The sequence below is a fragment of the Halteromyces radiatus genome, assembly GCF_025201355.1.
Source record: "Halteromyces radiatus strain CBS 162.75 chromosome Unknown BX664scaffold_2, whole genome shotgun sequence".
NCBI lineage: Eukaryota > Fungi > Mucoromycota > Mucoromycetes > Mucorales > Cunninghamellaceae > Halteromyces > Halteromyces radiatus.
Window position 1 is genome coordinate 331994 of NW_026251688.1, and position 16985 is coordinate 348978.

A 16985-nucleotide genomic window follows, 5' to 3' on the forward strand; every position below is an offset into this window, starting at 1 on the left:
GCAACATGAGTATTGACGAGGAGAAGTGGCAAACTTGGTCAAAGTCCATCAAGGGCTATTCCTTTTTTTTTTTTTTCTTACTCCTTTCAATTACCAAAAAAAAAAAAAAATCCTTTTATACCCATCATAGGAATAATCGTCCAATGTTCATAAGTGGACATCCTAGCATACCAAGTTTTTCTATTGAATGATGTTTAAGAAATACATAAATTGAGTATGGATTCATGCGAAAAATGGAAACGTCTGTGTACAACATAGTTTCTGATATAGATAAATAATCCTGTTCCCTTGACAACTTTCCTCCTATTTACAAAAGTATCATTTAAAAGTATCAATATCACGTTCCAAATAAGCATAGATCAAAAAAAAAAAAGGAAGCATGTTTTTATCAGAAAAAGAAGAAAAAAAGGATATGTCAACAAATGTAAAATCTTTTTATTTTTACAGATACAAAAAAAAAAAAAAAGGAGAGGGGAATATAATCTATGATAAAACTATCGTAAAGGACTATAAGTCAATGGTTTCAAAATAAAAGAATGCATGCTATCTACCAATCGTACTATCATTATAATAAATAAATAAAAAAGAGTCAATACCTTTTTATAACCCATCAGTCTCTATTTTACCTGTTTTATATACTGTTTCAGGCCAACCATCTACCCTCCAAGCTTCTTCCCGTGTAATCTTACGTGTTTGTAAATCACTATTGTCATTTATATAATAAGAATTTAGCAAAAGAAAATAAGATTTCATTCACATATTGACAACTTACGGATAAGTCCACATATGATGAACAGTATTTAAATCATTGAGTTGACTAAACCAAGCTCCAACTGGTTCACAAAATTGACGTCTACATTCCAAGCCTTTACGCCTAACGAAAAAAAAAAAAAAAAAAGATTAAATATCACGATCATCATCCTTTTTTTTTTTCTTTACCAATTCATTTCCCATTCCAATAGGTTCCCAGGCTGCATATCAAAGAACAAATTTGATGAGTGACATTTACCTTTTTTTTTTTTGGTGTTACCTTCAAATTATACTTGCGTAATTCATAAATACCATTGGTGACTTGAGGAGGAGATGTTTTCCAGAAAGAGAATTCTAACATCATATTGTTTTCTCTAGAGATCAATAAGGGTCGTAACTTCTTTAAGAATTCACTATGAGCCTATCCAATAATAAAGTTGAGTATATGTATCATGTTGATTTGAGATAAAACTTACAGAATCTTGACTCAATCTTTCCATTGTATGTTGATGACCAGGATATCCTTTGTATTCCCAAATATGAACTACAAAAGGAAAAAAAAAAATGAATGGATTCAACTTATCTTTATATCTTCTTCACTTACCAAAAGTATCCAATTCTCCTATTATAATTTCCCAACTACCACAAAGATGAAGATCATTTAAAGGATCATTTGCAATACGAGGATAATGCTCTGTACTATTCGTTTGATAACGTGTATTATTAGTATAGATTACCCTTTCTTTTTTTTTCTTTAATCCTTGACTTACATGAGAGCAATATATTCATCTACCTTATCAGGTCGAACCTTATGTTCTATTTAAAAAAAAAAAAAAAAGTTAGGTTATCAAAAGTAATCAATAATAATAAAACATACTTGAAAGTTCATGGACATATTTGCCTCTTGCCAACATCTTGGAATGAGTTTGAGCTTCTTCTTCTTTGATTTTCTTGGATCCATATAAAACTGCTTCTAGAATTTCGTTTGCTTTTCCAGGAATAGTAACTTCAGGCTTCTTCTTTTCTTCTTGTTCGTTGGATTGTAAAAGACCATGGTTAGGAGTGAATAGACCAGGTGACGATCGTTGAATACCATTGACTGTAGTGGTAGTAAACAATCGACGAGTAACTATACTACGTGGTGTTAATTTAGTAAAAGTAAACATTGTAATGAAAAAAAAAGAAAAGAAGTGGGACCATGAGAAAAAATAAAAAATGAAATCCTGCGTGCGTGTTTTATACCCCCCCCCTCTCCAAATAAGGTTCATCACCTGATCCAATCAGATATCATGAAAATTTATCCTAAATGCGTATTAACCCTGTACAAAAATAAAAAAGTAATCGTATTGGATACACACACACTCTTCTCTCACGCACAACAATCCCATCTTGTCCGCATAACATTACATCGTTCATTCTCCGTATCAATAACTACGACAATATCAATTGTTGCCCATATTTTCAAATCATACTTTTTATTAAACTACAAATAATCTATTCATCCTCTTCTTCTTCTTCGTCCGCATCTTCTTCTTCAATTTCCTGTTCGTCTTCTTCTTCTTCTTCCTCTTCGTCTTCTGCTTCATCCTCTTCGTCCTCCTCGTCTTCATTTTCTTCTTGGTCTTCTTCTTGTGGTTGTTTTGATTCCATAGATTTTTCTATTCCCTTTTGTTTCTTATCTGATACTGGTTTCATCTTTGTTGTTTCTGAATCCTCTGTATTCCCAGATACTTTTCGTCGTTTGTATGCTTCTTCCAAGGTCATCGTCTGTGGTATGACATCTTCTAAGAATTCAAATTGATCTGTCTGACTAACAGCAGTAGCTAATTTATATATAAAACGGGAGATAATAAATAGGATAGATCAATACATATATCATGATATGGTTTTTTTTTCTGATCTTACCAAGATCTTTATAGAATATAGTTTTTCGTTTGTTCTTTTGAGCTCTTGAAAATCCTTCCTTGACAAGATACTCCATAAAGAGTTCCTATAATATATGTTGATTAGTTAAACAAAGATTAAACAAATGAAACTTACAGTAGCAGCAGCCACGCAGTGAGTAGCTTCCCCATTAATAAGTGTCACTTCTGGATCTTCTTTGATGATCCTTTTGACTCGTGCTAACGGTAAAAAGCATTGACCAGGTATTCTTTCAGTTTTGGCGTTTGTTTCAGATACCATGATTTCAGAATATATATATATTATAGAAGAAAAAGAAAAAAGAAAAAAAGTTGAAAAAGCGCGACGCCAAATGAGTGATTGTGACTTTTTGGGACACAATTCAAAAATTCCGGTGAATCAAAACTGCGGCATTATATATATAAAAATCGTATCCTCTTTTTTTTTTTTTTTTTTCCTCTTTTTACTTTCTTTGAACTCCCTTTCCACTCTTTTTACGCGTCATGGTTCTTCCTAAGTCTGATTTTGTCCAAGCTGTTCGAACAACTTGTAAACAACTGGTTGAAAACAGTCCTGTTAAGGTAAAATAAAAAAAAATAAAAAAAAAAATAAAAAAAAGAACACTTCTTTTTTTCACAAGGTGACTAACTTAATTACATTTATTATTAAATAGATTTCTGAACAAGGTGTGAAGAACTTTTTGACCAAGTTGGAAAAACCTCAATATGAAGAACTGGCTATTGATACTCCTATTCGAATGCCATTAAAATTTTCAAGTGTTGCTGAAGAAATCAACTTTATTGCTGTCATTGATTTGTTAAACTTTGGTAGTGGTTATCGAGTTCCTCTGCACGAATTGGCTGGGCGTGGGTAAGTTTAATAATAATAAGAATAATAAGAATGTTACTGACTCCTTTTCTTTCTTTACAGTGCTTTTGATGTGATTCGTTTTGGCGTCATGTCATTCCACGTAGGTGGCACACCCATGACCACAGAAAAATTCAAGACAATTGACATCCATGAAGTCTCCTCCATCTTTCAGATCCCGATTGAAAAGGAAGTGCCTGTGAAGGAAGACATGCCATTTATGACGACAGTACAACCAACACCTATCAAACCATTTGCACAAGGTATTGTGGATGTGCTTAACAGTACAGGTGCATTTTTAGATCAACATGGTTACAAGGATCTAGCGGCATTCATCTTGGACGTGACAAAACCAGACAACAACAAAAAACCCTCGGCCGTGAAATTGGTGGAACAGTTGGTACGAGCTTTACCTGGATTACAAGACTGGACCGTGACTCCTCAAGGTGATACTGTGTACCTTTTCAAAAAAGCACAAATCTTGGTCTATCATCTCTGGTTGATTTTCCATGATCAAGACCCTGATCGCTTTGGTTTTGACGACATTGATGATTTAACCATCTTTGCCGACAATGTGATTCCTACCATGCTTATACATCTTGGAGTGATCGACATCCCTGAAGCTTGGCAACAAGAACTGGACAATCACAAAGATGTGGGTGAATACAAGGCCTATGTTCTTCGTGCTGCTTCTGTCGTGGCATGTGAAGAAATTGTCAAGATATCTCGCTCTGATGCTCCTGTGGGCCAGGTGCACCATATGACTGAAGGTGCTTTGGATGTGTATTTATGGCGTTTAGGCAAGGTTGGTGATTATCGCAAGGTTCCCCGGATGGAATGGAGAAATACTGTCATGTTTTAGTGTTATTAATTACCCTAGATCAATTTGTTGTTAAATTAATAGTGTAATATTTGTTTGTTTATCTTTAATAAAGAATGTTTATATGCTATTCTGATTTTATGCAAAGTGAATGTTGGAAAAAAAAATACAGGCCGAGTGAATGGAAACAGTTTATTACCAATAAAAATGTCATCCTATTTAAAATAGACTGATATGATGATATTTGACTTTAAACAAAATCGTTCATCATCAAGATTGAATGATATAGTAAATAATATGAGCTTACATTTAATGATAATAATGAAGAGAAAGATTCCTCATAGAAAAAGAAAAAAAAAAAAGGTCAAGCATGATATTGAACTAGTAGTATGGATCAGAGTTGGAATTTTTATCTTCATAATGATCGAATGATAAAATTAGTTACATTATTACAAAATCAATGTAAAGGAACGTTGAAAGTAGATATATCATATAAGGAACATTCATCCATTCATGTAAATAAAACAAATCAAGAAACAACATTGTTCTATGCTTCCAAATATAATACCTTTTTTTTTTGACACGATTTTTATATAAATAAGCTTGTATTTTTTTTTATTTCTATTTTGTTCCATACACTATAAACTATAATACTATATTCTTCTTTTGCCAAGAGACTTATTGGTATCTATAATAAATATAAATAGTTAGTTTCAAATTCCAAAAAAAAAAAAAAAAAAGAATAATAGTAAAAGAAAGATACAAGGCTCAGAGAGAAGATTATAACATCAACAAACACCCAAATGGTATTTTCCGGTATATAAAAAAGTTTGATACAAAAAAGTGTTTTCATCAAGGCCATCCTTGTTTCTTTTCTTTTATTATAATTAATCTATTCCTTACCTAACTATTGGATCTTGAGACCATTTACTAGTTGAGAAAAAAAAAAAATTTAAAAGAAAAAAAAAATAAATAAAAAAAAAATTCACAGTCGCTTTCCCCTTCAAAAAAATTAAAGGAGAATGAATTTAAGCTGCACTGACTTTTTTTTTGTCATAGCCAAAGAAGGAGAGTCCGGGATACGGGAAGAGTTTTTTTGGTTCACATGAACAAATTCAGTAACACAACCTTATTGGGGTTTCCGAGTTTATCAAATACCGGTTTGTCCGTTTGATCCGGTACCTTATTATCATCATTGATTAAATTTCTCTTTTATTATTATTTTAAAATAATATTGACTACAAAATAATAAAATGAATAAAATAAGAGAAAATAAAAAAAAAAATAAAAGAAGAAAAAAAAAGAAAAACTGATGTGTAAAATCAGCAGATTCGGCTTACTTTTGGGTTCCTTACACGAGTGAACTATTCACGATGATTATTTTAATGAGCGCGTCTTATTTTTTTTCTTTTTTTTTTTTTCTTCTTCTTTTCTTCTTCTTTTATTTTCCTTGTCCTACTTTTTTTTTTTTTTATGATATCCAACTTTGATACACCCGAAGATACCTTTAGACGAAAACGACTCAAAGTAGTGATTGCATGTACAGAATGTCGACGACGAAAAACGAAATGTGATGGTAATGAACCTTGTGCAAGTTGTACTAAAGCCAAAGTAGAATGTACCTATGTTCCTTCGAAAACTAATATGAATTCGCTTACCGATACTTTTCAAAAAAAACGACTTTCAAAGCAAGACCGTCGTCCTTCACTTAATACTACTACTACAACAACAACAACACCATTTAAACCACCTATACGACATTCATTCTCTCATTTTCGTTCACAACCTGTATTATCAAAACCTTCTACTACTACTTCTGATCGTCATACTACTAATGCTATTGCATCGATTGAACAACGACTAGCGGCTATTGAAAGAATTCTTCGATTACTTTTAGAAGCAACCACGGATCCTATTAGAAATGAAGATGATACGATACGATTACCACCATTAAATAAACCTCAACAAAAGATCTACGAAAATCAAATGGAATCTTCACATTCAGTTCATCGATTGCTCAATGCTGAAACATCAAATGAATGTGCTCAAGTCACTGGTTTCAAGCCCCATGATGCTACAAGTCACCCTTCTGTCATGACCTCTTTGGATGTTGTGCAACCAACAGATGCACCCCTGACTTCCCATCCTCCATTACCCAGTCCTACTAATGATTATTATCAACTACCATCAACGCATTATCCTGTCCTTACTACCACTCCCTTCTAGTTTATATATTTAAAAAAAATTGTTTTTTATCTCCCCATTTTTTTTTTTGTATCAGCATTTTTTTTTTACCCATCTTCTTTGTATCCAATTCAAATAAAAAAGAAATGAAACAACAATAAAAAGTAAATAGGAATGATTGATTTTTATATTTATGAGGATTTTTCTATTTGAATCAATATATATATATGTGAATATGTATGCGACAAAAAAAAAAAAAAGAAAAGAAAAATATGTCAGTGTGACAGAGAGAGAGAAAAACTAAACTATAGTGTATTATATAAGTAAACTAAGGAGAGGGGTATCATACAAAAAAAAAAAAAAAAGAGATTATATTCCCACCATACCAAGGACACAAATAGCAGCGATATAAGGTACCAACACGGCCTTGGCAACAAAATAAAACAAAATACCAAAAGCAATGGAGATAGGAAGCGCAGGCAATGCTTTCTTGTAAATGGCAAGTAAAAAGATTGTGGCAGTCAATCCTGTCAAGACAGCAATGGTACAACATACTGTGGTGATCCAATCGTACATGGCTGCTCGTGCAATCAATACACTATAGAATACAAAATCACCTAGTCCAAGCTTGAGACCACTACGTTCCACATCTTCTTCATCCGTATCATTTTCTTGTTGTCGCTGTGGTTGATCCGTCGTTCTTGATGACTCATTCAGAGTTGTTTGGCTATTGTCTTGCAATCGATGAAATCCGTCACGATGAGATGGATGATCCTCATGGATAACTGTAGATGAAGTATCCAAATTTGCTTGAGTTGACTGAAGATTTGCTTGATGGTGCAAGGGATCGATGGAGGAGGTGGTCGATGCTTGATAGTTGTCTAAACTACCCAGACTGCGGAGTGATGCGGTTGCACGAGATTGTTGATGATAATGTGACACCTTGGTATCACTGACTGTTGGATGATCAACGGATGTATCTGTTGAGCTAAAACTATGTGAAATGTGGAAATGGTTTGGTGATGCCAGCATGAACCAAACAGCATTGACAGAATAAAGTAGAGCAGGCACTTCACGTTGTTGACTTCTGGAGCTTTCAATCAATAGTCGAAGGGGTCCAAATGGGCAAAGAACAGCAATAAGATCTACCGAAAGAGAGAGATAAAAAAAAAAAAAAAGATATTGATGTTGAATTTAAATCTATTACTACCCACAGATATATACAGAATTTTCTTTTTATGCTTACCCCAAACAGCAAGTAGTCCTAATAATATCCATGTTGTCCATTGTTCCAATCCTGTCAAGGAAAAAGCCTAATCAAAAAGGAAACAAATAGAACAATTTGCACTCGTCAGTTTTTCGTATCCATTTCCCTTTGTATTTTATTTACCATTAAAGAGCTTAGAACTGTCAGATAAGCTTGCTGAAGCCATAATGGTCCTTTCCAAAAAATAGATACCAATCCAACAACAACAAAATTCCAAAGAGCCATACTTAGAGTGATATAATCCAAAGGTATATAGAAAATTTGAATCAAATTGCTAAAGAAAAAAAAAAAGTACATATACAAAAAAAGAGAGAGAGAGAGATGGTCAGAATGGATCTTTTTGTTTCCTTTTTTTCTCTCCTTACAGTATCAATAAATAAGTCATAAATCCCAATAAGAGCATCACGACAAGCATAAAGAATACAACAAGTGGCTATCAAGAAACAAGAAAAATAATTTGTCAGAAAAAAAAAGGATGTTTAGTATTTAATTCCTTACCTTGATCCAACCTTTTCGAAAGAAAAATACAATGATGATTGTGACCAGGATGATTTGACCAATGATAATGGCTGCATTTGCTAAAGATGATAATCCTACCGAACCACTATTACTACTTCCACCACCACTATTGGACGATGCCGCATTGTTTGAAGAGAGTACATTGTAAGTCGGTCGTGTTGGACTATTACACATAAAAAAAAAAAATCAATATAATACCCACTTCATATTTATCTATTACCTATAGTCACTTTGATCATTAAATCCAACCTTGACCCAAAAAATACTAAGGACAATACATACAACTACAGGTTTGATAATCAAATAGATTTGTTGCATATAAAACTTGAGATTGTCAGCAAATTCTTCCGTATCGTTCGTAATATTTTCGCCTTGCTGTTGTTGTTGTGGATTCATATCTTGCATGGGAATATCTGAATCTATCATGGTTCCTGAAACAAACTATAAGTATCAAATATGGTTTTTTTTTCTTTAATTGATGGTACCTTGATCTTGAAAGGGATTGGTTGTTGCTGTTGAATGCTGATCCATCATAGTAGTGGTAGTGGTAGTAATTAGTTCTGTGTTTGATGGTATAGATTGGGATAATCGTGCCGAGATGCTTTTGCAAGTCTTATAATGAGTAGTTTTCCAATCTTGTTTTTGACATTGTGGTGAGCAGTAACGGGGACCTATTAATCCACAGGACGAACACATGAAAGTGGCTGGTTTATGACATTGGACACAAGATAATATCGTTTCATCGTTGTACTGTTGATCATCACCTTCATCACTGCCATCTACCATGGTCTGACAAGGTGGAGAAGATTGTGTCATGAGTGAATCGGATGATATAGTTTCTTCAGGAGATTAATAACAATAAGAAGAAGAATAAGAAGAATAATAATACTGATATTATACCACAATAACAATTAAATAAATAGATAAATTAAAAAAAAGGAAGGGACTGGGTAATATAATAATAAAAGAAGAGAATAAAAGACAAAAAAAAAAAAAAAAAAAAAGGAAAAAAAGAATATATAAAATGGCCGACAAAGTAGCCCGTGCGCCATGATCGGTTGACCTTATGAGTGACTCGAAAGAAATTCCCTGCAGCATATCAACATCACATAGCACTTTTTTTTTTTTTTTTTTTTTTTGCTGCTTCATATATCAACCAACCAAAAATCTTGAAAAATACTTAACAAAATATTTTGGTACATCTGTGGTCTCATCTTTATCTCGTAGGTATTCATACAAAAAAAAAAAATACCTAACTATTTGTACCTATAAAGATATGCGTAAAATAAAAAATAACAGACTATAACGATACACCAGAAGATGAAATTAATTGCATTGTAGTTGAAATAGAAACAAAAGCTTTATTGAATAAAAAGTATAATCACTAAAGACCACTAAATTGATACACTAAAACTAAATAAAGAAGAAAAGAAAAGAAAAGAAAAGAAAAGGAAAGGAAATTACTTAGCAAAAATAAAGAGGAAAAACTGACTTTGAAAATGGCTGTTCGTAATCTATGCTAGAGAATATGCGTTGAAAAAACGTTCCAGGAAAATCATCATGTTGAATTAATACACATATGATGGTTCATCACATTAATAGAAAAGAAAAGTACCAACAAGAAATATACTGTTCATAATACGATCTCATCAACTCCAATAGCCGATGCGTTTTCAGCAAAAATAAATATCCACACAAATCGAAGATTTCGAAAAGTTCCAGAGTGTTTATTAAAAGTCATTATTTTTGAGCAGGCACTATGTTAAAATATCCATCATTTCCCCTGACCTCAGATCCAGAGATGAGTTGGATAAATGGGCTAATAGTGGAATTAGAAGTCCAAAATACGCCGAACCTCGGTATACTTATAGAATAATACCCTGTGCTTGCTCTAGTTATGGTAAAATAATAGGGATCAGGAACAGTAATGACATATTCATCAAATGGACTTGCTTTCTTTAAACCAGCATAATATCCAAATACTGGATGAGAAATTGTATAATTAGTGGTCTCCGGTCCAAGTGGAGGACTAATTTTCCATATACCACCAGCGCTTCCTAATGTTAAAGGTCCTCCAACTGGCGGGGCCGTTTGTAGAAATGTTTGAGTACCTAGGCTTTCTATAGTGTACTCACCCGACTGACTCTGAGCAAAGATAACGTTAGTTATTATAGCAAAATAAACGATCAATGGTTTTATCATCATAAACAATTGTCTATATCTAATTTATGATAAATGCCCTTTCTTTTATAGCTTTTTTATTTTTGACGGAATTTTAAAGTACGCTTTTGTTACTCCCTGTACTTCTTTGACCATGAGTTTATCGTGCTCTCAAGATAGGTTGCATCTTTCCTCCTGCAGATCTGCAAAAGGTTCATCCAATTCATCCATATCATCCAAATCATCCATATCACTCATCACCCATTTGTCCATTCACCCGTTCATCCATTCATTCATTTAAAAAAAAAAAAAAGGCCAAAAAAAGATTAGAGAAAGGTAGAGTCGACAGCCACCAATATTTGCATTCTCCCTCATGCAACTTTTCATGGGAGTAGCCTTGATTTCGTCTCCTGATACTACCTCAGATTTTAGATGTTACTCGCATTTTTATTTTGTTATTTTTTTTTTTTTTTTAGATCTGCAGGGAGTTACAACTTCTCTTGAGAGATCTTTCATTTTTATCATATATTGGTGGTAATTTTATTGGATAATAATCATTCTTGAAAAGAGGGATGGCTGGATTGGCCTTTTTTTTGAATGCTCTATAAAGTGGGAGGTAATTTATAAATTAATATTAATACAAATGAAAGAGAATATCTTGACGTAAGTTGAATTCAAATTTGGTGCAGTGATGATCATTTTTGAGTGAAGTACAAAAGAATAAAGGGGTACATGTATATCTCAGGTAATGGTTGCATCATATTGAGTTGAATTTCACGATAACGAATGAAAAGCGATCATTAAGGTTTGAACAACAGGGTTTCTTTGTAGACGGACGTGGGAGTCGCGTCAATCATCTATCAACAAACATATATCAAATAGAGTCATAAAATGACCAAGAATAACAATAGTTTATTTCAGACAAAAAAATAAAAATAAAAAAAAAAAAAAATAACTATATCTAGGTAAACTATAATAAAAATATTGGATATACTAGATACGGGTCAACCAAGTACGTCGTAACCATTTCCAACCTTCGGCAAAGGCAATATAAACCAAAGTAGAGGCAGCCACCATTCCCCATTCCCAATCAATAGGAGCATGTCGGAAGACTTCAGTATTCAGAACTGGCACATAAAGAGCGACAAACATGATCGAAAACCCAAAGATTGTACTTCCATGTAAATAATAATTCTGTTTGGTTGTTAGCGCTTTCCAACTCCAGGCAGGATGCTTGAGATCACGACAAGTATAACCATGAAGTAACAGGAGAACTGTCATTGTAGCAAAGAGAGCTCCACGTGCACGATATACCAAGAAACAAGAGGAATCATAATGCAAATTGCAATTGGATCCCAAGTTGCCATCACCCCATCCGAAGATCACAATAGCGAAATTGGCTAAACAAATCAAACCCATCATCACACCATAATAAAGAATATCCACCACATTGCTTCGAGAAAATAAGCCTTCAGATGTAGATCGAGGAGGTACAAGCATTTGTTGAGGATGGACAGGTTCAAGACCAAGAGCCATGGCAGGAGGAGAACTGGTTACCACGTTGTTGAATAAGATTTGAATAGGTGATAAGGGGAACACGGAACGACCAGTATTATCCAAAAATATAAGGCCCAAGAGTAAAGGTGTGACTTCAGCAACATTTACAGAAACCATGTGTACACAAAAACGAGAGATATTGGCAAATACTCGACGTCCTTCTTCAACAGCACTAACAATCGTAGCAAAATTGTCATCCACAAGAACAATATCGGCAGCTTGTTTCGCCACATCAGAACCATTTTGTCCCATAGCAATCCCAATATCCGATTCCTTCAAACTTGGACTATCATTCACGCCATCACCTAAGAAATGAAAAAAAAAAATATATGAGTGAAAAGTAAATAAATATATAGTTCTCTATTTTACCAGTCATGCCACTAATGCGTTTGCGTCGATGAAGAGCTTCAATCATCTTGACCTTTGTATCAGGACTACAACGAGCCACTACAAGAGGGAGTTCAGGTAGTGCATCCACCTGTTCTTCGCTTAATCGGTCAAATTCTGTAGCAGGCATCACTAAACTAGAGCGTCCAACCACCATTTCAGGTTTTGTCGTTTGTTCCAAACCATAATCTTCAGGTAAAATACCAACTTCACGAGCAATTGCTGTAGCCGTTGCCACATGATCACCAGTAAGCATATGGACAGTGATTCCAGCAAGATGACATTTTTCTACTGCACCCTTAGATTCCACACGAGGAGGATCATAAATACCAACCAAACCACAAAAGATCATATCTTGTTCAATATCTTCACGCTTAAACGTATCATAACTAATCAATCCATCCGTTTTCAATTGACGAGTAGCCAAAGATAATACTCGCAATCCACCACGTGCAAGTTCTTCAACTTGAGGTAAAATCAAAGCTTCCAACTGATCTTGATTCATCGATTCTACACCATGAGACATTTGTACACCAACACAGCTTTCCAATACACGTTCAGTTGCCCCCTTGAGATAAGCAACACGATTTCCTTGAGGAGTTTCACAGATTACACTCATACGCTTGATAGTAGAATCAAACGGATATTCGACTAATACCTTCCAATTTTCCTTGTTGTTATCTTCGACTTTATTATTTGTCAATTGAGGTTTTCCCATTTGGAGCTTGTGCGCATAAACTTGAAGAGCAATTTCAGTGGGATCACCGATACCATGGTAGCCGTCACCTTCCTTATCCTTGCGTACTTCACTCATATTGCATAGAGCAGCATTGAGGACCATTTGTCGAAATCCAGTAGACATATTTTCAGAGGTCACCACATTCGTATTACCTTCTTGTTCGGGCGTCACCTGGCCGTCAATCGAGAATCCAAGACCGGAAACACGGTAAAATCCTTCTTCTGGACGCCATAATCTTGTCAACACCATTTTAGATTGTGTCAAGGTACCTGTCTTATCAGAACATACGTTGGTCACCGCACCAAGCATTTCAAGAGCTGCCATACGTCGTACTAGAGCATTTGCTTGTGCCATAGAATGTACCCCAAAGGCTTGAGTGAGAGTCACAACGGCAATCAAACCTTCAGGAATCACGGCAATGGCTGTAGAGATAGCATAGAGAATGACTTGATCATCAATTCCGGAAAACTTGTTGGCACCAAATACAATAATGATGGAAAGGACAGCAACCACCAAGAGTACCACGGCCATGCGATCTAAAGAGCGTTGTAATGGAGTCCGAGAACTATCACTTCCTTCCAAAAGACGTTTGGCGATTTTTCCAATCTCGGTATCCATTCCAATAGCAGTAACAATGGCTATAAAAAAAAAATATATTAATCCATCATGATATTTCATATATATAAAAAAAAAATAAGGTTACCTCGACCACGACCCTTTGTAAGAGTAGTACTAGAATAACACATATTAATGCGATCACCTAAAGGAACCAATTCTCCTTCAATGACTTGAGGTTGTTTATTGACAGGAACAGATTCACCAGTAAGAAGAGCTTCATCAATATCCATATTGAAAGATCTATAAAGTTAAATAACATTAGCAAAAGATATTTCCTTGTTTTAATCTACTTACTCAATGACACGACAATCAGCACCAATAACATCACCACTTTTCATCACAATGACATCACCAGGAACAAGATCACGAGTGGCAATTGTTTTTTGTTGTCCTTGACGAATGACATTGACAGTAGGAGAAGCCATTTGACGAAGAGATTCCATTGTTTTTTCAGCCTTGTATTCTTGAGCAAAGCCCACCCCAGCATTTAGAAACATGATGGCACAAATCACACCACCTTCTACATAATCTTTAAAGACAAAAGATACAACCTATTCATAATATATATATAGAAAAAAAAAAGAAAAGAAAAGAAGAAGAAAAAAAAATTAGAAATATATGCTAAAGATAAATACCGGAGTATGAATTACCATTGCAATCAAAAGAATCAAGACCAAGATATTGATAAATTGTTTGATTAATAATTTAATAGGATTAACACCACCTTCACCTTCCATTTCATTATAACCATATTCTTTTTGTCTTGATATGATTTCATCATCAGAGAGCCCGTCTTCCAAATCAGATTTCATCAATTGAGCCACAGTATCCAAAGTCATGGTATGATAAGGAGGACCTTCCACTCGAACAATTTTATCTTTTTGTCGTCGTTTAACAAACTTCATTTTTTCCATCATCGCACTGCGAATGGATTTAGTATCTCCTTTTGAGCTTTGACCAGTGGATGTACGAGATAAACTGATCGATCCTTTTTTATTGTTGTATTTTTCATGATTGTCTGTATTCTTCAAATCGTTACCAAAACTAACGCCTGTTGGATTACTATTTTCCATATACACTTATAAGTATGATTTTAAGAATTACAGAAAAAAGAAAAAAAGAAAGAAAATTTATTCTTACACAAACGAATTCTTACCCTTTTTATTTTTTTATAGTGGATCGATTCAAGTTGAGATGAAATAAAAAAAAAAAAGAAACTAGAGAAATTTGGATTATGATCGTGTTCTTTGGGTACGCTTTATCATTGGTCAGATTTCAATCCATCAGGAACATGAATAAGCCTATTGAAACTTTTGAGTTATGTTTCCTTTTTTGAAGCGCAGACTGACCATTTTTTTTTCCATTGTTTCCATTCCCGATTTTCCTATAGAATATAGAATAAGTGGAGTAGGATGATCATCTTATTGACTTTTTTTAATTTACTGATATAATATTTATCTTATAATTATTTCATCAACAAATGCCTAAAAAAAAAAATTATAAAATAAACTTTGACATGTTTGGATCATATATACATATTACATATATGTCACTTGTCATTTTTTTTCCATATAGTGAATTCTGGCATATACATCCGTGCTTTCCGTTACCCGATAAAAAAATGCGCCATTTCTGCGAGTCGTTGAGATTGACCTCCGGTCCCAAATAAGGTAGTAGACATTTTTCTCGACAATCCTTTTGTATTCCATCAAAAAAAAAAAAAAAAAGTTGAGACAAAGCTAGCAAAGTATCATTCCATGTGAATTCCATTATAAAAAAATATTGATTTTCAAAAATTTAAAATAGTTTAAATACAATGACAAAAATACAGTAAAAATATAGATTTATTGAATTGTATACATAAAATAAAAAAGGTTGCTAGCAGGCTAAACCAATCCAGACCAATGAAGGAAGTGCTTTCTTGCCCATTATTTGTGAATAGCATCGAAGTGCAATGCGTGTAGCAGAGAATATCATCGTCTTCCGTTACCTATATAAGTTGAAGATGGATGCGAAATAATGCGATGGCAAAATTCGTTAGATATAATTTCTTTTTCTTTTTTTTTTTTTTTTTTTTTTTGTAAACTCACAACTATGCGTGCCCGTTTTACTGCTCTTGTTTCTTTACTAGTTCTATCGGTTGCCTGTTTGCTTGATTCGGGCTTATACGTTGCTGAGAAGCTATTCCTGAATTCATATGTTGTCCAATAACGGTTGCAGAAGTGCGTCAGTGAACTCGAACTTGACGTCATTGACCAGTAATTTTAACGAATTCAATATTAGATCTTTACTTAAATGACGAGCTTTGTTGGTGTTTTTGATCAGTGGGTCGTTTGATGATCTATGCTATTGGGTATCGATTTATAGTGGCTACTGGTTGAGATGTCGTTTGCCGCCGTCGTATCAACGTATTCCGTAATTACTGTATATGCGTAAAAATAAAATCAACCATTTCCCAAGTATTTGCTAACATATATTTTATCTTGACTAAAAAAAAGGAAAAATCCGCGTATTTCTTGCCAAAGGTGTATATGATACCTTCAACAATTTTGCCTGTGGTGACGAGCTTCCATTTGTATTGATCATCCATCGTATCGTACTTTTCTTGGCAGTTGTAGTCACTGGCTTGATTGTTGTCACTACCCCCACTTTTGCAATATGATGTTTCGACACGCACGCAACGATCTGCAGTTTCTACTGGATTTGAACTTTTGAGTTGAATTGTCAGCAATGTTTATCCAGAGTTGTCGTCATTCTTGATCCCGTTGCTTGTAGTTGGTCAGTTAATATTTGGTAATTCCTGTAGCTGTAGTGTACGTTTTTCCGGTTTGTTATAATCAAGAGTAGTAAAAAAAAAAAACGCTCTATTAGATATAATCAAATAAAGTTAGCGTTTATCATATAAGAGAATCCATAGACTTACAGAGTAATTGTTTTTTTTTTTTTTTTGATATCTCTTGTCCATCTTGTCACAGCAGTTAAGATTTTGCTTTGTGCAAGCCAATCGGTTGTTAGTTGATAATAAGTCTTGGAAGAATCTAACCCATCAAGTCCAACGTCTGTAAAAATAGTAGTAGTATGTCTAAGCTATGGAAATTATTTTGAATATATGATTCACACGGCATGATAAAACAGACAAAGATAAAATAGAGAAAAAGGGAAAGGGGAAGCGAGAAAACCCCATTTTTAGATGCTCCGCGGAGTTGATTTTAATT

At 34.1% G+C, this 16985-nt stretch overlaps 8 protein-coding genes across 8 annotated transcripts; 2 read left to right on the top strand and 6 right to left on the bottom strand.

Moving 5' to 3' along the window:
- Positions 1 to 449: 449 nt before the first annotated feature.
- Positions 450 to 1992, bottom strand: BX664DRAFT_323512 (uncharacterized protein). The gene is made up of 9 exons (XM_051543678.1): positions 1628 to 1992; positions 1521 to 1566; positions 1355 to 1449; positions 1227 to 1294; positions 1031 to 1171; positions 940 to 971; positions 773 to 874; positions 627 to 703; positions 450 to 559 (listed from the first exon to the last, which is right to left on the bottom strand). The coding sequence occupies exons 1-9, from the start codon at positions 1914 to 1916 to the stop codon at positions 495 to 497; spliced, it is 915 nt and encodes a 304-aa protein (XP_051402504.1). The 5' UTR covers positions 1917 to 1992; the 3' UTR covers positions 450 to 494.
- A 309-nt stretch (positions 1993 to 2301) lies between these two features.
- On the bottom strand, positions 2302 to 2942 carry BX664DRAFT_274209 (histone-fold-containing protein; the record flags this gene model as incomplete). Its single annotated transcript, XM_051541241.1, has 3 exons — positions 2791 to 2942; positions 2656 to 2740; positions 2302 to 2573 (listed from the first exon to the last, which is right to left on the bottom strand). Coding segments are annotated over exons 1-3 (501 nt in total), but the record flags the coding sequence as incomplete, so codon positions are not given.
- Positions 2943 to 3124: 182 nt separating this feature from the next.
- BX664DRAFT_382745 (uncharacterized protein) lies at positions 3125 to 4474 on the top strand. The gene is made up of 3 exons (XM_051549080.1): positions 3125 to 3233; positions 3326 to 3522; positions 3583 to 4474. The coding sequence occupies exons 1-3, from the start codon at positions 3156 to 3158 to the stop codon at positions 4379 to 4381; spliced, it is 1074 nt and encodes a 357-aa protein (XP_051402506.1). The 5' UTR covers positions 3125 to 3155; the 3' UTR covers positions 4382 to 4474.
- Positions 4475 to 5799: 1325 nt separating this feature from the next.
- On the top strand, positions 5800 to 6694 carry BX664DRAFT_323523 (uncharacterized protein). The gene has a single exon (XM_051543679.1). The coding sequence runs from the start codon at positions 5813 to 5815 to the stop codon at positions 6563 to 6565; it is 753 nt and encodes a 250-aa protein (XP_051402507.1). The 5' UTR covers positions 5800 to 5812; the 3' UTR covers positions 6566 to 6694.
- Positions 6695 to 6728: 34 nt separating this feature from the next.
- BX664DRAFT_55719 (Presenilin-domain-containing protein) lies at positions 6729 to 8181 on the bottom strand. The gene is made up of 3 exons (XM_051549626.1): positions 7914 to 8181; positions 7770 to 7836; positions 6729 to 7668 (listed from the first exon to the last, which is right to left on the bottom strand). The coding sequence occupies exons 1-3, from the start codon at positions 8085 to 8087 to the stop codon at positions 6893 to 6895; spliced, it is 1017 nt and encodes a 338-aa protein (XP_051402508.1). The 5' UTR covers positions 8088 to 8181; the 3' UTR covers positions 6729 to 6892.
- On the bottom strand, positions 8182 to 9303 carry BX664DRAFT_55718 (uncharacterized protein). Its single transcript, XM_051549625.1, has 3 exons — positions 8795 to 9303; positions 8530 to 8740; positions 8182 to 8472 (listed from the first exon to the last, which is right to left on the bottom strand). The coding sequence occupies exons 1-3, from the start codon at positions 9123 to 9125 to the stop codon at positions 8277 to 8279; spliced, it is 738 nt and encodes a 245-aa protein (XP_051402509.1). The 5' UTR covers positions 9126 to 9303; the 3' UTR covers positions 8182 to 8276.
- Positions 9304 to 10027: 724 nt separating this feature from the next.
- BX664DRAFT_369973 (uncharacterized protein) lies at positions 10028 to 10511 on the bottom strand (the record flags this gene model as incomplete). The annotated part of the gene is made up of 1 exon (XM_051548631.1): positions 10028 to 10511. The coding sequence occupies one exon, from the start codon at positions 10509 to 10511 to the stop codon at positions 10050 to 10052; it is 462 nt and encodes a 153-aa protein (XP_051402510.1). The 3' UTR covers positions 10028 to 10049.
- Positions 10512 to 11432: 921 nt separating this feature from the next.
- Positions 11433 to 14841, bottom strand: BX664DRAFT_274216 (potassium/sodium efflux P-type ATPase). Its single transcript, XM_051541242.1, has 5 exons — positions 14421 to 14841; positions 14065 to 14321; positions 13856 to 14010; positions 12396 to 13790; positions 11433 to 12331 (listed from the first exon to the last, which is right to left on the bottom strand). The coding sequence occupies exons 1-5, from the start codon at positions 14685 to 14687 to the stop codon at positions 11463 to 11465; spliced, it is 2943 nt and encodes a 980-aa protein (XP_051402511.1). The 5' UTR covers positions 14688 to 14841; the 3' UTR covers positions 11433 to 11462.
- Positions 14842 to 16985: the final 2144 nt, after the last annotated feature.

Excerpts from the sequence above, each read along its gene's own strand:
- BX664DRAFT_55718 (XM_051549625.1), bottom strand. The coding sequence starts at position 9,125 with ATGACACAATCTTCTCCACCTTGTCAGACCATGGTAGATGGCAGTGAT. Across the intron at positions 8,741-8,794 it reads CAATCCCTTTCAAGATCAAG|GAACCATGATAGATTCAGAT; the intron begins GTACCATCAATT and ends AGTTTGTTTCAG. Across the intron at positions 8,473-8,529 it reads AATGATCAAAGTGACTATAG|TCCAACACGACCGACTTACA; the intron begins GTAATAGATAAA and ends TATGTGTAATAG.
- BX664DRAFT_323523 (XM_051543679.1), top strand. The coding sequence starts at position 5,813 with ATGATATCCAACTTTGATACACCCGAAGATACCTTTAGACGAAAACGA.
- BX664DRAFT_55719 (XM_051549626.1), bottom strand. The coding sequence starts at position 8,087 with ATGTACTTTTTTTTTTTCTTTAGCAATTTGATTCAAATTTTCTATATA. Across the intron at positions 7,837-7,913 it reads CAGTTCTAAGCTCTTTAATG|GCTTTTTCCTTGACAGGATT; the intron begins GTAAATAAAATA and ends CTTTTTGATTAG. Across the intron at positions 7,669-7,769 it reads AGGACTACTTGCTGTTTGGG|ATCTTATTGCTGTTCTTTGC; the intron begins GTAAGCATAAAA and ends CTCTTTCGGTAG.
- BX664DRAFT_274216 (XM_051541242.1), bottom strand. The coding sequence starts at position 14,687 with ATGATGGAAAAAATGAAGTTTGTTAAACGACGACAAAAAGATAAAATT. Across the intron at positions 14,011-14,064 it reads GCTGATTGTCGTGTCATTGA|ATCTTTCAATATGGATATTG; the intron begins GTAAGTAGATTA and ends TTAACTTTATAG. Across the intron at positions 12,332-12,395 it reads ACGCATTAGTGGCATGACTG|GTGATGGCGTGAATGATAGT; the intron begins GTAAAATAGAGA and ends TTCATTTCTTAG.
- BX664DRAFT_323512 (XM_051543678.1), bottom strand. The coding sequence starts at position 1,916 with ATGTTTACTTTTACTAAATTAACACCACGTAGTATAGTTACTCGTCGA. Across the intron at positions 1,450-1,520 it reads GATGAATATATTGCTCTCAT|TACAGAGCATTATCCTCGTA; the intron begins GTAAGTCAAGGA and ends TCAAACGAATAG. Across the intron at positions 1,295-1,354 it reads AGGAGAATTGGATACTTTTG|TTCATATTTGGGAATACAAA; the intron begins GTAAGTGAAGAA and ends TTCCTTTTGTAG.
- BX664DRAFT_382745 (XM_051549080.1), top strand. The coding sequence starts at position 3,156 with ATGGTTCTTCCTAAGTCTGATTTTGTCCAAGCTGTTCGAACAACTTGT. Across the intron at positions 3,234-3,325 it reads TTGAAAACAGTCCTGTTAAG|ATTTCTGAACAAGGTGTGAA; the intron begins GTAAAATAAAAA and ends ATTATTAAATAG. Across the intron at positions 3,523-3,582 it reads CACGAATTGGCTGGGCGTGG|TGCTTTTGATGTGATTCGTT; the intron begins GTAAGTTTAATA and ends CTTTCTTTACAG.